At 42.0% G+C, this 22,921-nt stretch overlaps 1 protein-coding gene across 1 annotated transcript; it reads right to left on the minus strand.

Annotated features, from left to right (window-relative positions):
- Positions 1–14,880: 14,880 nt before the first annotated feature.
- Positions 14,881–21,464, minus strand: LOC108415205 (galactose-specific lectin nattectin-like). Its single transcript, XM_017688210.2, has 7 exons — positions 21,383–21,464; positions 21,113–21,184; positions 16,909–17,015; positions 16,435–16,569; positions 16,255–16,360; positions 15,982–16,046; positions 14,881–15,135 (listed from the first exon to the last, which is right to left on the minus strand). The coding sequence occupies exons 2-7, from the start codon at positions 21,171–21,173 to the stop codon at positions 15,118–15,120; spliced, it is 492 nt and encodes a 163-aa protein (XP_017543699.1). The 5' UTR covers positions 21,174–21,184; positions 21,383–21,464; the 3' UTR covers positions 14,881–15,117.
- Positions 21,465–22,921: the final 1,457 nt, after the last annotated feature.

Here is a 22,921-nt window from a genome sequence, read left to right on the forward strand (position 1 = left end):
TCAAGGGTACTGCGATGGGGAAGAGGTTTGCCCCATCATATGCCAACATATTTATGGCCCGATGGGAGGAAGCGGCACTTGCTGCGTGGCACACCAAGCCTCTCTATTATTATAGATTCCTTGATGACATCTGGGGGGTCTGGTCTGGAACAGAAGAGGAATTCACACAGTTCACAGACCATCTTAATCGATTTAATCAATCGATTAGGATTAAATACACCTTACACAAAACAGAGGTCAATTTTTTGGACACTGTAACCTATAAAGGTGATGGTTTTCTAAAGGACCATAAACTTCATGTCAAGGTCTACTTTAAGGAAACAGATACACATGCCCTTCTGTTTAAGTCCAGCTATCACCCTAAGCACACCTTTAGGGGGATTGTTAAATCTCAACTCCTGAGATTCCGCAGAATCTGCACTCAGGAGGAGGATTTCTGGACTGCAAAAGAAATCCTTTTTCAGGCCCTCAGACGACGCGGATACTCCCGTTCATTTCTTCGGGGATGCCTGGAGGGATATCTGTCCACAAAAGAGAAGGAAACCACGGAAATGATTCCATTGATCACCACCTTCTCGAAAGGGAGTGTGGATCTCAATAAAAAATTGAAAGAGAATTTCACCAATTTTACCATGTCTGATGGAATGCTGAATAATCACAGGATAATCTCGGCCTATCGTAAGAATAAAAATTTGAAAGACTTATTAGTACACACCAAATTAACTCCATTACAGGGAACCAAAACCAAACCCAATAATATTAAGGAATTTGAACCCAAACGTTGGATCTCCAATCCAAACACTAAAAATTTATTTCCAATTTGGCCACCTCTAAAACCGGACATCTCAAATTGTGTCTACTTAATTTATTGTGATAAATGTAATGTACAATATGTGGGTGAGACCAAGAATAACTTGGCTACCCGCATGTACCAGCACAGACACAATTTGAGATACGGAAAAGAGGCTCACACCCTGTTGATTCAGCATTTCATCAGACATGGATCGGAATCACTGAGGGTTATGGGACTGGAGTACAGTCCTCTGTGGTCCCTCAGCACCAGAAAGAAAAAAGAGAGGGAATGGATAGAGAAACTGGGATCGATGCATCCAGGGGGCCTGAACGAACAAAAAAGGATCATTTTATAAATCTGTACGGGAATTAAGGAGAATGGGAGAATGGATAGTTTGTGATTAATGACAGTGGATAGGCCAGTGCACAACACAGGTACCAGACCAGTGGGGTTTCCCTAATTGGCTGGTGGCCGTGGGGATTTGGGACTTTGGTGATGGGGGACTATCTAAAGGATTGCACCTGATCCTTAATCCCACCGCTAACCCTAATCTGGACCCTGGCCCTAAACTTAGACTTAATCTTGTCCTTAAACCTAACCTTAACCCTGCCCCTAACCCTAACCTTAACCAACCCCCCCCCCCCCCCCAAAAAAACAACCTGAAATTAAATTTGCCCTTAAACCTAAAATCTAACCCTAAACCTAACCTTAACCCTAACCCCAAAACGCTAGCCCTAAAACTTAACCTAACCTGAATCAGATCTGCCCTTAAACCTAAAACCTAACCCTAAACCTAACCTTAACCCTAATCCTAAAACGCTAGCCCTAAAACCTAACCCAACCTGAAATTAAATCTGTCCTTAAACCTAAAACCTAACCCTAAACCTAACCTTAACCCTAATCCCAAAACGCTAGCCCTAAAACCTAACCCAACCTGAAATTAAATCTGTCCTTAAACCTAAAACCTAACCCTAAACTTAACCTTAACCCTAATCCCAAAACACTAGCCCTAAAACCTAACCTAACCTGGAATCAAATCTGTCCTTAAACCTAAAACCTAACCCTAAACCTAACCTTAACCCTAATCCCAAAACACTAGCCCTAAAACCTAACCTAACCTGGAATTAAATCCATCCTTAAACCTAAAACCTACCCCTAAACCTAACCTTAACCCTGGTCCCAAAACGCTAGCCCTAAAACCTAACCTAACCTGGAATTAAATCCACCCTTAAACCTAAAACCTAACCCTAAACCTAACCTAATCTTAACCCTAGTCCCAAAAGAAACCTAACTATAAACATTAGACCCAAAACCTAATCTTAACCCTGCCCTTGCCTTAAACCTAACCTTAACCCCAAACTTAGTTCTTAGTCCCTTGTGGCCATAGCCCTGAATCCTAAATACCCTAACCCTAACCCTAACCCTAACCCTAACCCTAAACCCTAACCCTAACCCTAACCCTACCCTAACCCTAACCCTAACCCTACCCTAACCCTAACCCTAACCCTAAACCCTAACCCTAACCCTAGTAGGGTAATTCCTTCCTTCTTTATCTGTTCCTTCTTAGTCTCATAATGCAGTGAACATTAAAAAATATGACCCCAAAACTACCATCACACTAAAAACATAACCCCAACACTAAAACCAGCCCTAAACCTAACCGTAATCCCAAACCCAGCCCTAAAACCTAACCGTAACCCTAAACCCAGCCCTAAAACCTAACCGTAACCCTAAACCCCAGCCCTAACCCTAACCCCTAACCCTAACCCCTAACCTAACCCTAACCTCTAACCCTAACCCTAACCTAACCCTAACCTAATCAAACACTAAACCATACTCCCTAAACTGATCAAACACTAAACCATACTCCCTAAACTGATCAAACACCAAACCGTACTCCCTAAACTGATCAAACACCAAACCGTACTCCCTAAACTGATCAAACACTAAACCGTACTCCCTTAACCAATCCAAACACTTAACCGTACTCCCTTAACCAATCCAAACACTTAACCGTACTCCCTAAACCAATCGAAACACTTAACCGTACTCCCTAAACCAATCGAAACAGTTAACCACTCTCCCTCAACCAATCCAAACACTTAACCACTCTCCCTAAACCAATCGAAACACTTAACCACTCTCCCTAAACCAATCGAAACACTTAACCACTCTCCCTAAACCAATCGAAACACTTAACCACTCTCCCTAAACCAATCCAAAGACTTAACCACACTCCCTAAACCAATCCAAACACTTAACCACACTCCCTAAACCAATCCAAACACTTAACCACTCTCCCTAAACCAATCCAAACACTTAACCACTCTCCCTAAACCAATCCAAACACTTAACCACTCTCCCTAAACCAATCCAAACACTTAACCACACTCCCTAAACCAATCCAAACACTTAACCACACTCCCTAAACCAATCCAAACACTTAACCACACTCCCTAAACCAATCGAAACACTTAACCACACTCCCTAAACCAATCCAAACACTTAACCATACTCCCTAAACCAATCCAAACACTTAACCACTCTCCCTAAACCAATCCAAACACTTAACCACACTCCCTAAACCAATCCAAACACTTAACCACACTCCCTAAACCAATCCAAACACTTAACCACACTCCCTAAACCAATCCAAACACTTAACCACACTCCCTAAACCAATCCAAACACTTAACCACTCTCCCTAAACCAATCCAAACACTTAACCACTCTCCCTAAACCAATCCAAACACTTATCCACTCTCCCTAAACCAATCCAAACACTTAACCACACTCCCTAAACCAATCCAAACACTTAACGACTCTCCCTAAACCAATCCAAACACTTAACGACTCTCCCTAAACCAATCCAAACACTTAACCACACTCCCTAAACCAATCCAAACACTTAACCACACTCCCTAAACCAATCCAAACACTTAACCACTCTCCCTAAATTATAATAACACTAAAATACAGCCCCTACGCAATCATAACTCTGTTCATCTACTAACACCTAGACTAAAAAACCCCAACACTAAACTAAAAACAGTAAATACTAAACGAAACACACCACGACACAACACACACTACACCACAGCACACCGCACAACACACACTGCACTTCACAACGCACCACACACACCACACTACACACATAGGCAGCACACACAGCGCACTGCACCACACAACACACTACAACACACATTACACCACAACACACCGCACAACACACACTGCACTTCACAGCACACCACATACAGCGCACCACACACCACACTACACCTCACAACACACACATGCAGCACACTGCACCACGACACACCACACCTCACAACACACACTGCACCACATTGCACACACAACATGCAGTGCACAACACACACAGCACACCGCACAACACACACTGCACTTCACAACGCACCACACACACCACACTACACACATAGGCAGCACACACAGCGCACTGCACCACACAACACACTACAACACACATTACACCACAACACACCGCACAACACACACTGCACTTCACAGCACACCACATACAGCGCACCACACACCACACTACACCTCACAACACACACATGCAGCACACTGCACCACGACACACCACACCTCACAACACACACTGCAGGCGTCGTGTCCACGGTCGTGCAAAGTCTACGGTGAGTGTAGACAGTCGCGCGTTCTGATTGGGAGTTTACGTTCAGAGTCTACGGTGAATGTAGACAGTCGCGCGTTCTGATTGGGAGTCTACGCTCAGAGTCTACGGTGACTCGAGTCTACGGTGACTCTGGACCAATCACCTTCAGGATCGCTACCACAGCGTGCAAGTCTAGACTAATCGCGCGCCGGATACTCGATCGTCACCGCTGTGTGCAAGGCTAGAGCAGTCTCGTGTCGGATAGTCGATCGCAGCCGCTGTGGGCATGTATAGCGTTTCTCTGTGACAGGAGTGACCCGTTGGTGATCGAGCATTGAGGTAAGAACCCATGTTAACTAGAAGAGCAGTTACTTTTCGGAGTTCAAGTCAAACACGATGTTTAGATTAAAGCGTTATTAGAAGAGTCATGTAAAAATGATGTCGTCATCAAAAGGTCTGGGCAACATAGTCTATGACAGCTATGAACACTTCACCTCTGTTGTTGACATATTGAAGAAATAAGTTGTAAATATGCTGTACACTAACAGTTTCTGCCAGTTGTTCCAAAAAGCACCTGTGTCTAGCTCTTTTTTATTTATTTATTTTTTAATTGTCTTTTTTTGCCCCATTTTCCATGTCTATTGCCATTAAGATACTTCCTTAACTATGTTAATTCTTTTAATTTGTAATTGTGTTTTTAAAATATTTTCAGTGTTTTCTTTTACAAATAAAGATATCAGGAACAGTAAAACCAAGCATGTGCATTCTTTTTAGATCACTTTGGGACATTTAAAATTCTTTTATTACAACTTAAATATAGTGTTCTTACTTAATGTAACTAACTTGAGTAAAACCTTTATTTCTTTAGCTGTACTTTTAATGTTAACACAATCAAAATCAGATTCAGAATCTTTATTTATTGACCAGTCATGACTATCACATCTAATGAAACACATAATACACATATAATATGGGATATAAGATGTTGGAATATCTAATACAAATATGCTCAGTATAAACAAGACAATACTTTCCTGATCCCTGGGGAAATTACATTGCCATGAAAACAATCGTACTACAGTGAATATCAACAGTCAACCGAGTAAATAACAGAATACAGTTACTTGAAGTCACTGTTACATTAACACAGAAGAGCAGCAACGATTCTTCACTTTTCACTTTGAAGAACGGATAAACCTACAGAAATAAACAAAAACACAAGACATCCCGTCAGGCTGTGTTCTTTCACCCAATCAGAGCACGGATAAGTGACAGCATATCGTCATTGCATCACATGGAAACGCCTCCAAGCTAACGTAGAAAATCACCCTATCACGGGTCGCGCGATTTACACTACTTTTCGGCACACCCCCCACTGCACCACATTGCACACACAACATGCAGTGCACAACACACACAGCGCACCACACACCACACTGCACCTCACAACACACACGGCACACACATGCAGCGCACACACACAGCGCACTGCACCACAACACACACTGCACCACATTGCACACACATCATGCAGTGCACAACACACACCGCGCACTGCACCACAACGCACTGCACAACACACCACCACACACTGCACACACACTGCACTAGCTAACCTAACCCTAAAACTTTCAATCTAATCCCTAACCTATAAAACCAGACCCCACCCAATCTGTAGTCAGGGGACCCAACAACGGGCCCCCCGACTTTAACCATAGATGGACCCCAAACTACAGAACACGGGTTCGGGAGCCCGGCGTTCGTCCCTTTAGGGAGAACAGAGTGAGTGATCCCCTCAAGAGGGGATCGAGTACATAGAATACAGCATTAAACCCAGAACCACACTAAAATGAGTAAAGCTTTAGAGGACGGTAGATTCTCAAGAAAAATATGCAAATTTTCCCAATATGCGAATCCTTCCAATAGACCAATGGCAACAACTCCACATCCTTAAATGATTAGATAGAGACTTAGAACCTATGAAAACATACCAAAATTCCCCCAAATAGGCGAATTCTCCCAATATGCAAATGAGGAACAACTTCACATCTTTAAATGTTAATAACTTTTAAACAAAATTAGATAGAGACGTAGAACTTTTTGCTAATAAAACTACACACTTTTCCCAACAATACTACATCATAAAACCATACGCATTCACCCCGATGGAATTTACTACTGCTAAGATAGACTAGGCTTACCAAAACCACAATACATTTAGGTGGGGGGAGCGCTGATGGTAGAAGCTTGACTCATCCTACATCTTTAAAGGTAAGGGATGAGTCCGCCATTGGTGTACAACCCCAAACAGGAGAGCCAAAGCGGTAGAAGCTTGGTATCTTCCCAGAAAAATTTCAGTGTTGGCTAACACCAGCCTGGAATTCAAAGGGAAGTTATCCGCCGGCTTGGATCTCCGCCCAAGACTGTCTGGGGGGTGACGTATTGCACGGTACCTACCTTCCCGAGGCTTGGAGTCGATCACCTGGCAACGGGTGATTGCGGCACGGTTTCCGATTCTGAGGGTCCTGGGAGGCAGTGATCGGTTCGCGGCTGGCCCTGGGCCTTTGGTCTTTGGATTCCGAGCTCTGGTGTATGCCAGGGTGGGCCTAAAGGCCTGTCTGGCTGACCTGGGTAACCTAGCGGTGCTAACAAAGGGTCAGTTGGGCAGGAGGTAAGTATTCAGCCCCCCTGGGTCCACTAGGACAGCACGCAGGGACGGTGGTCTGGGGCATACAGACCTTAAATGAGCGCCCAGTCTCCTACTTATATTAATAGCAATAACAGTGATAATGACAATAATAATGAAAAGGAAACTAATTACTTTCTAAAGGATAAAATAACTAAATTGGACATGGGACACAAGCCTAGGCATGATCAACCTATGGCTGGCCGCCTCGGACGAAGGTGTATAGTGTTTAAAGGCCGAAACACCTGATGACTCTGAGGTACACTACTGATGATGTGTCCTAAAATTTCTTAATCTACTATTTCTGTACTCTAATTTATCCACATATAAGGAATAATTCTCTTAGATATTTTTAATAATAAGAAAAACTAAAATACCAGGCGATTAGTAGGTAAGCTAACGATAATGTGTCCTAAAATGTCTTAATGTATTATCTCACACCTGTTCGTTCTCTGACTTGCCGTTGTGGGAAGGAGAATGAATGGGTGAAAAACATAGGCCAAATCAGGCCTCGAGGGTGCCCTGCTCAGTCTAGTGGCGCACTTCTCTCTTCACCTCTTTGTTCTTTGCCTCGCGAAGCAGTTAGAAGAATCAAATATAAATACAACTCTAATTTATCCATATATAAGGAATAATTCTCTTAGTAAATTAAAAAACCTAAAATACCAGACTACTAGTAGGTGCCCTAATGATAATGTGTCCTAAAAATTTCCTAAATATATTATCTCACACCTGTTCGTTCTCTGACTTGCCGTTGTGGGAAGGAGAATGAATAGGTGAAAAACATAGGCCAAATCAGGCCTCGAGGGTGCCCTGCTCAGTCTAGTGGCGCACACTTCTCTTCACCTCTTTGTTCTTTGCCTCGCGAAGCAGTTAGAAGAATCAAATATAAATACAACTCTAATTTATCCATATATAAGGAATAATTCTCTTAGTAAATTAAAAAAAACCTAAACTACCAGACTACTAGGAGGTGTGCTAATGATAATGGGTCCTAAAATTTCTTAATATTTTATCTCACACCTGTTCGTTCTCTGACTTGCAGTTGTGGGAAGGAGAATGAATGGGTGAAAAACATAGGCCAAGTCAGGCCTCGAGGGTGCCCTGCTCAGTCTAGTGGCGCACTCCTCTCTTCACCTTTTTGTTCTTTGCCTCGCAAAGCAGTTAGAAGAATCAAAGATAACTTAGCCCGAATACAATTATAAATAAAAAAAAGTTTTCCAAAAAACAAAAGGAGATTCATCCACAGACGGAGGAACTGAAAGGCCCGATGGCGTGACTTAACAAGCGGTGGCCCGTGCAATACCCTTGATCTTCCTATCTAACCACGGCTGTTGAGGACAGTTGATGGGGGAAGTCATTGTATGTTCTCTAAACCTAACCCTAATCCTAACCCTAAACCCTAAACCCTAACCCTACCCTAAACCTAACCCTAACCCTAACCCTAACCCTGTCCTTAAACCTAAAACCTAACCCTAAACCTAACCTTAACCCTAATCCCAAAACGCTAGCCCTAAAACCTAACCCAACCTGAAATTAAATCTGTCCTTAAACCTAAAACCTAACCCTAAACTTAACCTTAACCCTAATCCCAAAACACTAGCCCTAAAACCTAACCTAACCTGGAATCAAATCTGTCCTTAAACCTAAAACCTAACCCTAAACCTAACCTTAACCTTAATCCCAAAACACTAGCCCTAAAACCTAACCTAACCTGGAATCAAATCTGCCCTTTAACCTAAAACCTACCCCTAAACCTAACCTTAACCCTGGTCCCAAAACGCTAGCCCTAAAACCTAACCTAACCTGGAATTAAATCCACCCTTAAACCTAAAACCTAACCCTAAACCTAACCTAATCTTAACCCTAGTCCCAAAAGAAACCTAACTATAAACACTAGACCCAAAACCTAATCTTAACCCTGCCCTTGCCTTAAACCTAACCTTAACCCCAAACTTAGTTCTTAGTCCCTTGTGGCCATAGCCCTGAATCCTAAATAAACCATACTAAACCATACTCCCTAAACTCATAAAACACTAAACTATACTCCCTAAACTCATAAAACCTAAACCATACTCCCTAAACTCATAAAACACTAAACCATACTCCCTAAACTCATAAAACACTAAACCATACTCCCTAAACTCATAAAACACTAAACTATACTCCCTAAACTCATAAAACACTAAACTATACTCCCTAAACTCATAAAACACTAAACCATACTCCCTAAACTCATAAAACACTAAACCATACTCCCTAAACTCATAAAACACTAAACCATACTCCCTAAACTCATAGACACTAAACCATACTCCCTAAACTCATAGACACTAAACCATACTCCCTAAAACTCATAGACACTAAACCATACTCCCTAAAACTCATCAGACACTAAAATACAGCCCCTACACAATCATAACTCTGTTCATCTACTAACACCTAGACTAAAAACACTAAAATACTAAACGAAACACACCACACTACAACACACACTACACCACAGCACACTGCACAACAAACATTGCACTTCACAGCACACACGTGGCACATACAGCGCACTGCACCACACAACACACCACACTACAACACACACTGCACCACAACACACCCCGCAACACACACTGCACTTCACAACACACCACACACAGCGCACTATACACACGGCTCACACAGCACACATACAGTGCACTGCACCACTACACACCGCACAACACACACCGCACTTCACAACGTACCACACACAGCGCACTACACGCACCACACTACACCTCACAACACACACTGCACCACATTGCCCAAACAACATACAGTGCACAACACACACAGCGCACTACACACACCATACTACACCTCACAACACACACTGCACCACATTGCCCAAACAACATGCAGTACACAACACACACAGCGCACTACACACAGCACCACATTGCACACACAACATGCAGTGCACAACACACACACAACGCACTGTACAACACACCACCACACACATGTAACATACAACACACACTGCACTACACAACACACGCTAACCTAACCCTAAAACTTTCAAATCTAATCCCTAACCTATAAAACCAGACCCCACCCAATCTGTAGTCAGAGGGCCCAACAATGGGCCCCCCGACTTTAACCATGGATGGACCCCAAACTACAGAACACGAGTTCGTCCGTGTGGGAAGGAGAATGAATAGGTGAAAAACATAGGCCAAGTCAGGCCTCGAGGGTGCCCTGCTCAGTCTAGTGGCGCACTCCTCTCTTCACCTCTAAAACCTAAAACCTAACCTTAACCCTAATCCTAAAACGATAGCCCTAAAACCTAACCCAACCTGAAATTAAATCTGTCCTTAAACCTAAAACCTAACCCTAAACCTAACCTTAACCCTAATCCTAAAACAATAGCCCTAAAATCTAACCTAACCTGAAATCAAATCTGCCCTTAAACCTAAAACCTAACCCTAAACCTAACCCTAACCCTAATCCTAAAACGATAGCCCTAAAACCTAACCTAACCTGAAATTAAATCTGTCCTTAAACCTAAAATCTAACCCTGAACCTAACCTTAACCCTAATCCCAAAACACTAGCCCTAAAACCTAACCTAACCTGGAATTAAATCTACCCTTAAACCTAAAACCTAACCCTAAACCTAACCTAATCTTAACCCTAGTCCCAAAAGAAACCTAACTATAAACACTAGACCCAAAACCTAATCTTAACCCTGCCCTTGCCTTAAACCTAACCTTAACCCCAAACTTAGTTCTTAGTCCCTTGTGGCCATAGCCCTAAATCCTAAATACCCTAACCCTACCCTAACCCTAACCCTTATCCCTAAACCCTAACCCTAACTTTAACCCTACCCTAAACCTAAACCCTAAACCCTAACCCAAACCCTAACCCAAACCCTAAACCCTAACCCTAACCCTAACCCAGAGAAAGTCAAAAGACCCATGATTATGGGACTTAGAACTCCCAGAGGCCCAGAGAAAGTCAAAAGACCCATGATTATGGGACTCAGAACTCCCAGAGAAATTCAAAAGACCCATGATTATGGGACTCAGAACTCCCAGAGGCCCAGAGAAATTAAAAAGACCCATGATTATGGGACTCAGAACTCCCAGAGGCCCAGAGAAAGTCAAAAGACCCATGATTATGGGACTTAGAACTCCCAGAGGCCCAGAGAAATTGAAAAGACCCATGATTATGGGACTCAGAACTCCCAGAGGCCCAGAGAAAGTCAAAAGACCCATGATTATGGGACTTAGACCTCCCAGAGGCCCAGAGAAATTAAAAAGACCCATGATTATGGGACTCAGAACTCCCAGAGGCCCAGAGAAAGTCAAAAGACCCATGATTATGGGACTCAGAACTTTAAAAGACCCATGATTATGGGACTCAGAACTCCCAGAGGCCCAGAGAAAGTCAAAAGACCCATGATTATGGGACTTAGAACTCCCAGAGGCCCAGAGAAATTCAAAAGACCCATGATTATGGGACTCAGAACTCCCAGAGGCCCAGAGAAATTCAAAAGACCCATGATTATGGGACTAAGAACTCCCAGAGGCCCAGAGAAAGTCAAAAGACCCATGATTATGGGACTCAGAACTTTAAAAGACCCATGATTATGCGACTCAGAACTCCCAGAGGCCCAGAGAAAGTCAAAAGACCCATGATTATGGGACTTAGAACTCCCAGAGGCCCAGAGAAATTCAAAAGACCCATGATTATGGGACTCAGAACTCCCAGAGAAAGTTAAAAGACCCATGATTATGGGACTCAGAACTCCCAGAGGCCCAGAGAAATTAAAAAGACCCATGATTATGGGACTCAGAACTCCCAGAGGCCCAGAGAAAGTCAAAAGACCCATGATTATGGGACTTAGAACTCCCAGAGGCCCAGAGAAATTAAAAAGACCCATGATTATGGGACTCAGAACTCCCAGAGGCCCAGAGAAATTCAAAAGACCCATGTTTATGGGACTAAGAACTCCCAGAGGCCCAGAGAAAGTCAAAAGACCCATGATTATGGGACTCAGAACTCCCAGAGGCCCAGAGAAAGTCAAAAGACCCATGATTATGGGCCTCAGAACTCCCAGAGGCCCAGAGAAAGTCAAAAGACCCATGATTATGGGACTCAGAACTTTAAAAGACCCATGATTATGGGACTCAGAACTCCCAGAGGCCAAGAGAAAGTCAAAAGACCCATGATTATGGGACTCAGAACTCCCAGAGACCCATGGAAATTAAAAAGACCAATGATTATGGGACTCAGAACTCCCAGAGACCCATGGAAATGAAAAAGACACATGATTATGGTACTCAGAACTCCCAGAGGCCCAGGGAACTTTAAAAGACCCATGATTATGGGACTCAGAACTCCCAGATACCCATGGAAATTAAAAAAGACCCATGATTATGGGACTCAGAACTCCCAGGGGCCCAGGGAATCTTAAAAGCCCCACACCCACGTTACATGCTCCAAAGACCCATTCACCCCGCTTCTCTAGCTTCCTCCGGGACCGAGATCCACAATGCCCAGACGCGAGGCCATTGGTAGACCTAAAAAACTTTGACAATGGTTTGGACTTAGAGAAATTTCTCTAAGTTTTTACGGTCTACCAAAGGCCCATACACATAAATTGCTCTATGTCCTAAGGCCAGAATTTTGACTAAGTTTTTATGGTCTCCCAGGGAGTCCTAAGTCCTAAGGCTTAGGGAAGTTAGGGAATTTTGGTCGGGCCTCGTAGCTTTGTAGCTTCGTAGCTTCGTAGCTCCATAGCTTCCTGGCTTCATGGGACCTCCGGAGCACCGTGGCGGAACGGTTAGCGCTCCAGACTAAGGACCTAGCGACCCGGGTTCCCAACCCGGGGCAGCGGGCATTTTATTTTTGGCTGGAATTTACCATGGAGCTCCGGAGCTCCGAAGCTCCGACCATCCACAACTTTCCCCGTTACTTCCAGCCGGTTGGAGCGTAATGGGGCAGTGCTCTCGGGTCTCAGCTCAGTGGCCCGAGTTCGAAACTCGGTGGGGTCCCTGGTATTTTGCGGAATTTACGAAGCTAATTGCTTCCTCCCTTCTTTCCCCTAAACATAACCATAATCTCAAACATAACACTAAACATAACCCGAACACTAACTAAAACACTAAAAACACCTGATGACTCTGAGGTACACTACTGATGATGTGTCCTAAAATGACTTAATCTACTGTATCACACCTCTTCGTTCTCTGACATGCCATTGTGGGAAGGAGAATGAATAGGTGAAAAACATAGGCCAAGTCAGGCCTCGAGGGTGCCCTGCTCAGTCTCAGCCTTAATGTTAACCTTGAAATCTAACCCTAAACCTAACTTTAAGGCCAAATCCAAACCAAATATTGGATGAAGCTAAATCCTCAATAGAATCCTGGACATCTTCAGGATAAAAACTGGTGTGCAAATGAAAATCCCTCCCCAGAAACAAAACCAAACCTTTACACCCTAATAACTCCAAAATGATCGTACTTACAGACATGGGGTCTTTTGCTAGGAAAAGTTAGTGTGAAAATCTTGTGAACAATCCTGCAACATAAAAATATAGGAGCTCACCCTGATGAAGGTTATCATGGCTGAGTGTAAATTCCCCAGGAAACCACAGTGCTGGCATATAGTGAAGAACTTCTGATAGAAGCTTGATGAATCCCTATCTCTAACTGATGGACGAGCCTTGGTATCTCTGGGGTTTCTGAGGACAGTGATCTGTTGATGGCTGGCTCAACCCAAAATGAGACCAATTCACAGACCTTGCCTGGGTGACCTGGGTAACCTAGCGGTGTTAACAAAGGGTCAGTTGGGCAGGGGGTAAGTATTCAGCCTCTCTGGGTCCACTAAGACAGCATGCAGGGAAGGTGGTCTGGGGAAAACGGATCTTAAATGAGTGCCCAGTCTTCTATCAGCACACACCATACCATAGGACATAAATTGGTCTACACTACAAAAAACGTTGTATAGAAAATGATTATTATCCATAATAATGATGATTATGATGGTAATAATAACAATAGTGGTAATAATAATAAGTAAATTAACCCAATTACCTTTTAAATAATAAATAACTAAATTGGACATGGGACACAAGTCTAGGCTTGATCAACCTATGGCTGGCTGCCTGAGATGAAGGTGTATAGTGTTCAAACATTAAGCCCAACCCCAATCCTACCCCCAACCTTAAGGCCAAACTCAACCCCAACCCCAATCCTATTCACAGCCTTAACCCGAACAGCAACCTTAACCCCAACCTTAATCCCAATCTCAATCCTAACCCCAACCCCAATCCTATCAACAACTTTAACCCCTTACAGTAAAGCTTACAATGTGAGAGCTTCTAGATACATTACATTCTTCAGATGTCTGGTTCCAATCACCACTACTGTGAACAGTTCTGTCTCAGTAAGATTATCTAGAACGGAGCATTTCACACAAAACCGCTCTGAACCACTTTGTTTACATCAAGCTACACTACATTAGATTTGGGGATTTGGAAACCTTTCTGCTCTCCCTCTAGTCTGTCTAACCCTAACCCTATTTACACTCTGTCACATCATCTTGCCTTTAAAGAACTGTAGGGAATAGTGTGTTTCATCTTTGATTTGTTGTTGTTGTTATGAATGAACATGTGTATCACACTGTATCTGATGAATAAATACATGCTAATGATAAAGCAGCTGAGGGAGAAGACTAATGATACAAAAGTCATGAGTCAATCAAAAAGCAGGAATTATGCGATGCTGAATTTTATTTGATATCACTCACACCCCCTTCCACACACACAGCCACATTTCAATGCTGTAAAGAAATTGGGTCTTAGTTTTTAGATCAAACTAACTGAGAACACATTATTCTAATAATATTCTTTTATCTTTAATATCTGGGGAACTCAAAACTAAAGGAGTGATCATTCTATTGGCTTTTTGTCACACACAAAAGGGTACTTGAAGGAGCAGTTCAGGTTAGATCAGGCCTTTGAAACCACCTAAAACAAGAAAAAGATCCATTAGATCAAATTCAAGTGTCAAACTGACAGAAATGTAGGGCTACACTTCACCTTTATACCACACATTAGCATGCAATTCTAGTGATGGGATCCCAATCCTATCCCCAACCTTAATCCTACCCCCAACCTTAACCCCAACCCCAATCCTACCCCCAACCTTAACCCCAACCCCAATCCTACCCCCAACCTTAACCCCAACCCCAATCCTACCCCCAACCTTAAACCCTAACCCCAATCCTAGCCCCAACCCCCAACCTTAACCCCAACCCCAATCCTACTCGCAACCTTAAACCCAACCCCAATCCTAACCCCAACCTTAACCCCAACAGCAACCTTAATCCCAACCCCGATCCTAACCCTGATCCTAACCTTAACCCCAACCCTGATCCTAACCTCAACCCCAATCTCAACCCTGATCCCAATCTTAACCCCAACCCTGATCCTAACCTTAAAGCCAATCCTAATCCCAACCCCAATCCTAATCCCAACCTTAACCCTAACCTCAATGACTCTAAAATGCAGTGTTCTTTCATTATGCTGAATGTAATGGAAATAACTATATGGAAATGCAGTCGAATGCAAATTTTTTACTCAAAATAAGTCGATGAATAATTCATTGTCACTGTAGAGTGAAAATACTTAAATGTGGCATTTTTCTGTAAATGCTAGTGTACAATATATAACAACAATGTATTTGCTGAAAATAATGTGTGAAACTCACAGTGGCTGACAAAAACCAGACTGTCGGGTAAACTTTTACAATAAAGGAACATCAACAACAGCTTTATATGACCAGCTACACAATGCAGAAAAAACGAAACTCACCATTTTGGCCTTTCGAGCACAGACGAAAGGACGTTTATTGTAGCAAACAAGATCATCCCAGGCTCCTGTAAGAACAGTGAAATATGAAATCATAAAAAACCCACAATATTCCAATGATTATAACAGCATAGTGGTGGAAAATATGGCAATGGAAACATAATTCTACAATAAACATAAATGTAAATCATGAATATTATAAGAGGACTATGGCAGAAAGATGTTTTAGTGAGATGAGCATGTGGAAACCTTTGAGAAGGCCTCTTATCTCATTACCATAGTAGTTGGTCTGCAGACATTTTCCGGAGCCATTCGGCTCACCTGGGTACCAGTCAGCAAAGTCAAAATGAGAGCCGTCAGTCCAGTACCAGCGGTCATAAGCCTGAAGAACAACAATCTGAAATGAGTATCCATGTTCCAGAGAGAAGAGAGTGAGCATGAAGAACGCTAACTTACAGTCTTACTACTGTAGCCTCCGAGCCACGTGGCTTGATTCTGGTTAGACTGAGCATGAATCAGACGCTTAATGAAATTGTCTTCACCCTCATCATGCACTGAAGCCAGATGTGCATTGTTCCGCACACAGGTTTTCTACAGGGAAAGTTGATAGGGAGACACACATTTAACCAAGACTCTAATCCAACCTGTTTGGACATCTACTTTTAAATGTTGGAGTTTATACTTCAAAACTTGCTGTTCAGTGTTTCACACTGGGCAAGACACTGAATGAGCAACTTACAACATTATATTCTTACAACTAAAACATTCTAAACATTTAAAAACATACAATAAAACATAAAATTAACTCAAACTGGTTTAATGAACAAGCCTTGTGATGGGGAACGGTCTACCTTAAGGGTACTTTTCACAAAGCATGGTGGTCTAGTCTGTTGTAGGAACACTTGTAGGAACAGCATGGCATAAACATACCTCAGCCTCATCCCATGTAGTTTTGAGGCCAAAGAATTTGAACACGCGAGATCCATACGATTTCCAACCAGGGTCCCTGAGAACAGCCTCTTTTTTTTCCTCAGCAACTGCATCAGCAACAGATTGTAAAAGTTTGAATATCTGAATAGATGGCAAGTTTGGCCAAAAGTAACAAACCCTACAGTTTTACATTATCTTTGATTTCTGATGGGGTGATTCAAACATACAGACACATTTTGGTAAAGTTCAGTTCAGGAAAACATTGGACATTAACGTGACTGTTCATCATAGGCTTCTATATCTATTGGTGATTTTCATGGTACAGGTTTATGTCATTTTTGAACAGTCTGACCACAGAATGTTGTTAGATGAATGTTTCTGGCTGTCAGACTATTTTCAGTCAGTTTGGCATTGAGGTGTTTAAGATCCCTGTTGGCTGCGAGCCTCTCATACCAGCACCACATGCTGCCAGTGGTGGACGAAGTACACAAACCATGTATTCAAGTTAAAGTAGAGACACCCAAGGTAAAATATCACTCCAGTAAAAGCAGAAGTTCCTCCCTTTAGACCTCCATTTGAGTAAAAGTACTAAAGTATTTACCTTCAAATGTACTTAAGTATAAAGTAAAAGTACTAAAAGAATAATTCTGGCTCTGATGTCCTGTTATCATTTTTATAACCAGACTGGCTTCATGAACTCATTTCAGGTGAAAGTCCTCCAGCGTCTCTCTTCGTAAACCAGTCTTTTAATAGAACGTCATTAATTAGTGACGCTGACGTCTATTAAAATGATCAGAAGCACAAAACACTGAAGGTAAACAGGTTCCATCAGGGAGAACCGAGTGGCTCTGAAATCACTTTTTACACACAAGCAAAGTTTCAGTTTCAGATTTATTTACAACTTAGTTCCAAGTTTAAGTTGAATAAAAACTGGCTTTAAACTCAGGATCACAGATGAGCTCCTTTACTATGTTGATCTGTAGGCGTCTGTTCATAAACATAAACCAGCCCAAACTCATTTACTATAAAATGAAATGGTGTTTGTAGAAATTCAGAAAAAAGCCGCGTCAGTCTCGACTGCATATGTGGACATATTTCTATATTGTGCTCTATTTACACAAAGTTAGGTTAGTTCATCATTTATGTTGAACAGACTCTCCCAAAGTTTTACGCTGCTGCACTGACATTGAACTGCGTGCTGCACTGGGTCGGTATGACCAACAGGTCAAAACCAGCTCTAAACAAAGTGACCGCTGGGCCCTGATTGGTGCTCTGGCTTTGCGCTTCTTTCGTTTTGACATGTTTCATTTTTATACACACAGAAACCAATTACATTTACTTAGTTACTGCCCACCACTGCTGTGTCACTGCCATGCTGTCATGATGTGTCTGTGGTTTACCACGAAAACATCACTCCTCTGGTGTAAAAGTGAGGCTTCAAATCTCTGAGCAGCTGGTGCAGGGCAATAAGGCTTGTATCCTGATCTATATTACAGTTTTGCATTTTTTGCCAGTGTTGTTTTTAGAAATATCTTTTTAGGTTCTTTTAAAGTTAAAAAAATAGATTTGTCTTGAGGTTAAATCTTTAAATAAACATTTTATTCAATAAATGCATTCCCATGTTTTCTTATTACTACCAAAGCACTGTATTCAAAATGGCATACTGCATACTGCACCACTACATGCTGATGATGCATATTACTCTTCATAGTAATATACAGTACAGTAACCAATATACAACACAATCTGTGTACTAAAAGGTGTCCAACTAGCTGGCCGACATCAGGCACAGAGCCAATCACACCTCAGCCCAGCCCCCCAATAATTGCTTATCAACTGTTGCCAGTCACTCTCAGCTTTTTCAGGTCAGGTCTTTAGCAACACATGTGTATTTATAAGAGGCATCTTGCTGAGTTTTACGATAAGATTTGAGGGTTTTGTTTTCCATCTCCAAAGCCACAGATTAAGCTTTGGATTAGTTTGTGTGGTCCTATGTGGTCCCCAAACATACCAGTTTCCCTCAATTCACGAGTGTTTACATTTTCTTTACAGTGGTAGTTGGTAATAGGGTTAGGGTTAGGAATAGTATGGAATTTAAGCAGTTTGAATCCACATGGGAGCCTGAACAGCAGGTGCTAAGTGGATTGTTTGGCTCAGACCAACTTTACTGTTTTAACAATTTTCTCTACGCAGTAATGGAACTTCATTGTACAGGTGAAGTAATCAAATCAGCTCAAGACCAATGAAGAAATAAGGCAGACAAATGACCTCCTCTCATTGCATTTACGTACCTATAAAAGACTGAATCCGTTGCTGTAAGAATTGTTCAGAGTATGTATTGTATGTTTGGTCAGAGCAGAGTGCTGCCCGGCTTCACGCTGGTTGTCCTGCACACTACTTTTTGGGCAGAATCAGTGTGCAAGCATTGTGTGTTATATTGTTTCAAACACAGGCAATAGGTTTTATCCTGTGGGTGGAGCCCTATTTTAGCCACACCCCTGCATAGGTTTTAGCCTGTGGGTGGAGCCCTATTTTAGCCACACCCCTGCATAGGTTTTAGCCTATGGGTGGAGCCCTATTTTAGCCACACCCCTGCATAGGTTTTAGCCTGTGGGTGGAGCCCTATTTTAGCCACATCCCTGCATTTTAAGATGCAAGTGACACTGCTTTCTTGTCCCTCGTGGCCACTGGGAACCTCTAACATGGGTGAGTTGTCATACTGTTAAGATTTAGGAGATGGTGCTGCTTTAAAGTGGAGTACAAGTTTTGTGCATTTACTTAATCTGATGTCATATCCTGTCTGAGAATTTATGCACAGATTGGAATAGAGGATTCTTATCTGTTTAAACTCTTCACCATTCTTCATTTGCACCTTCCCTAATGTCCTGCACTAAACTTTAAATTATGGCAAATATTAGCCAACAGGGCAGTTTGGGGCAACTTGCCAAAGTAATTTTGGGGCAAGTTATCACATATGATGCCAGGTAATTTACATGTGCCAAAACTGAGTATGATGATGAGTCTTTTTAGTGAAGTCAGATAATCTAGAACCTACTGAATAAAAGGCAGATTTTAATGCATTGTTCTTCTGTTTAAATGCTTGAAATCATTTATGTGAAAGATTGTTTGAAATGATTTTCCAGTTTTTGTGGTTGGAGCCCTACAACACTCCAGAACTGACCTGGTGTTAAAGGATTAATCAAATTTAGTCCTTAATTCAGCTTTTTTTTGAAGTGGTAATTAATTTTAAAGTAAAATTAATTAGAAGTAAAAAAAGGAATCCAAGAATAACTCAACAATGGACAGATTTTATTCATGTATGGCAAAATCGGGTGTGACTTCTTGCCCCACATGGTATGACCCTAACCCTAACTTACTTAACCTTCTTAACCTTAAATAAGTAATAGGGCAACTTGTCATGAGCGGACACTCACTATATACTTAAGTCTGTACTGAAGTAAGGTATGAAAATATAGTGAAAACAAAAATACACGTCTAAGACTTTCTTCTTTCATTTGGTGTGTAACAACATACTTACCATAACATTATAATCTACTGATGACTGACTGAATAGCTATGCTATTAGAGTAAAACCAGTGTGGGACATGAGGTGATCTCCACGTTCTCTGCAGGTTTTTAGTGTTTTAATGAGAAATATGATGATTTTCTGTGTGAATAGCTGTTCACAGCTGTGTTTGCTGGTCATGTTCTGGCTACGTTTTTGAGCTCAAAGTGAAATAAAAGTATCTCTACTGAAAAAGTCACTACTGAAATATTTGGTAAAGCTTGGGTTGAGTTATGATTGTTTTGGTAGTGACAAAATGGAATGTTCAACCATTATATTTAATAATGAATATTAAATATGAGACTTTAATTAAAGAAGAGTTAAGGTTTAGTGTTACTCAAATACATTCATGCTTGGCTTAAAAAGGGGCCAAAAAGCAAAAATGCACTGTTCCAGCATTATTTCACAAAAAAGCTGACTTTCCACTTCATATTCATAATCATCTTTTGATCTAAAATATAATATTCAACAAAAACAACTTTTTCACACCCGGGTCACCAATACAGACATGTCAATGCAGATCAGCCTGAGTGCTGTAGTTGTTAGTTTATCTCATTCCTATGAACTTTCAGAACCACATAAATTACTTTATACACTGTCCTTAATTAGTAAACATGTGAAATGGTTTTGTTTTCTCACCTGCTTGGTGAACAGCCAGGAGACACATGACCCAAAGGAGCAAGGAGTACCGGATCGCCATGCTGACAGAGACTGCACAGAAATTTCAGTCAAATTAGATCAGTGATGGATTTTTAATATATCAGAGATTCTACATGCACAGTGTAAACATACATACAGAATGGTTTAACCCTTCAGGGCTTTTGCCAGAGTAAATGCCACTGTTTGATGTTGACTTCAATTCAGATCATTAAAAAATGCTGTGGTTAGAAGGAAGGTTTGAAACATTACCTGTAAATCTTGAGCCAATCTTCTGCAAAGTTTTGATCAAACCCTGTGGTCTTTCAAAACGAAAGCGTCAGAGCGAAGAAACTGATGGAAATTGTGACGATTCGTTGCTTTTATAGTTAGTTGGAAGTGTTGTGTAACAAAAAGTCACAAGGTGTTCTAGATAATTAGGCAGATAAGGACGGCCAATATCACTGTGTAATGATACGTGTCGAATTGCACTTTTTATCACCACAACCAGCTCTCGCTGCTCACCACTGGTGGGCACTACTGTGTCGTTATGGAAATGAAGGCACGGTGCTACTTTATTCGTTCTACAAGGGAAAGTTGTTAACCAATCAGGGAGCAGCAGAGCACCACCTGGGGCAGTGGAAGGTTAAGTGCCTTTCCCAAGGGCATAACCAGGTTTACCTGGTCAGTCGTGGTTGAACTCACAACCTTACTTACTCACAAGTTACTGGCTCACTTCTCCAACCACTAGGCTCCCTGCCACCTTCTATATCAGAATTCATCCATCGTCCTCACAAGCTAGAACGTTAGCCACAAGGCAGATTTTGCCCCCCCGAAAACCGTCTTGCACTGTGTACTGTAGCATAGCTCTCCATTGCAAGTGGACATGTACCGTAACCTTCTGACAACCGGTCAGTGTTTCAAACTGCAGTATGAATGTTGAAGTTGATGGTGGTCATGGTGACAATGTGTTGCTCTTTTGTTTGTTGGTGTGTTTGGTTGTCTCGTGAATGGGTCCTTAATAAAGTGCTATATAAAAATGTTTATTATTAATGTATCTTGTTGATTGCTTGTTGCATATTTAGGACAGTGTATTTGATCTTAACCCTACCAGTTTTTTCATCAGAGGAATCTATTTAAGGACTAAGAATGACCAAATAGGCATAATAAGCAGCAGATTAGGACAAGGAGACATGGGGTTTGGTTCACGTGAGGCTGCATAAACCCAGCTCAGCACATCCAACCCTTGTTCTTTCCAATGTACTGTCTCTGATAAATAAGGAAGACAACCATATTAACTCAGCTCTATGATGTGCTTTGCGGGAACATTCCTGACTCTGCGCGCTACTAGCAGGACTTTACTCTGCATCAAGTTGACCACATATTCGTTTCACTTACACAGACAGTGGTGAGTTGTGTTTTTAAGCTAGTAGGTGGTGCTCCGACACAAAAGAACGTTCATCTGTATGTTCTCCTGAGTCAGAAGCCCTTGCCATAAAGCATAGGCCTCTTTATTTACTGAGAGGTTTTTTTCTTTTTTATCCACCACAAGCCAGTGCAACCCAGCATGTGGCCTGCACATGGTGCAGATAGAGGACTCTTATCCTCTTACATATCTGTTTTACACACACACAAACACTCATTGGGTGAAAGGCAGGATACACCCTGGAAAGGTCATGTTTCTACCAGAGGGGACAAAATTCCAAACCAGTGCTACAGTGCCATCTCTGGAGCATCTCCTTCAGGACAGTTTGATTATGATATGATCTTTCTCATCCCGGATCATCAGAAAGGTCACTAGGCAAGTGAGTC

Source organism: Pygocentrus nattereri, chromosome 19 (genome assembly GCF_015220715.1).
Source record: "Pygocentrus nattereri isolate fPygNat1 chromosome 19, fPygNat1.pri, whole genome shotgun sequence".
Classification (NCBI taxonomy): Eukaryota; Metazoa; Chordata; class Actinopteri; order Characiformes; family Serrasalmidae; genus Pygocentrus; species Pygocentrus nattereri.

Bases quoted from the DNA above. Each gene is read 5' to 3' on its own strand.
- LOC108415205 (XM_017688210.2), bottom strand. From the start codon at position 21,173: ATGGCGATCCGGTACTCCTTGCTCCTTTGGGTCATGTGTCTCCTGGCT. The intron at 17,016-21,112 runs GTGAGAAAACAA...TTGCTGATGCAG, and splicing joins CCTGGCTGTTCACCAAGCAG to TTGCTGAGGAAAAAAAAGAG. The intron at 16,570-16,908 runs GTATGTTTATGC...CTTTCCCTGTAG, and splicing joins CTACATGGGATGAGGCTGAG to AAAACCTGTGTGCGGAACAA.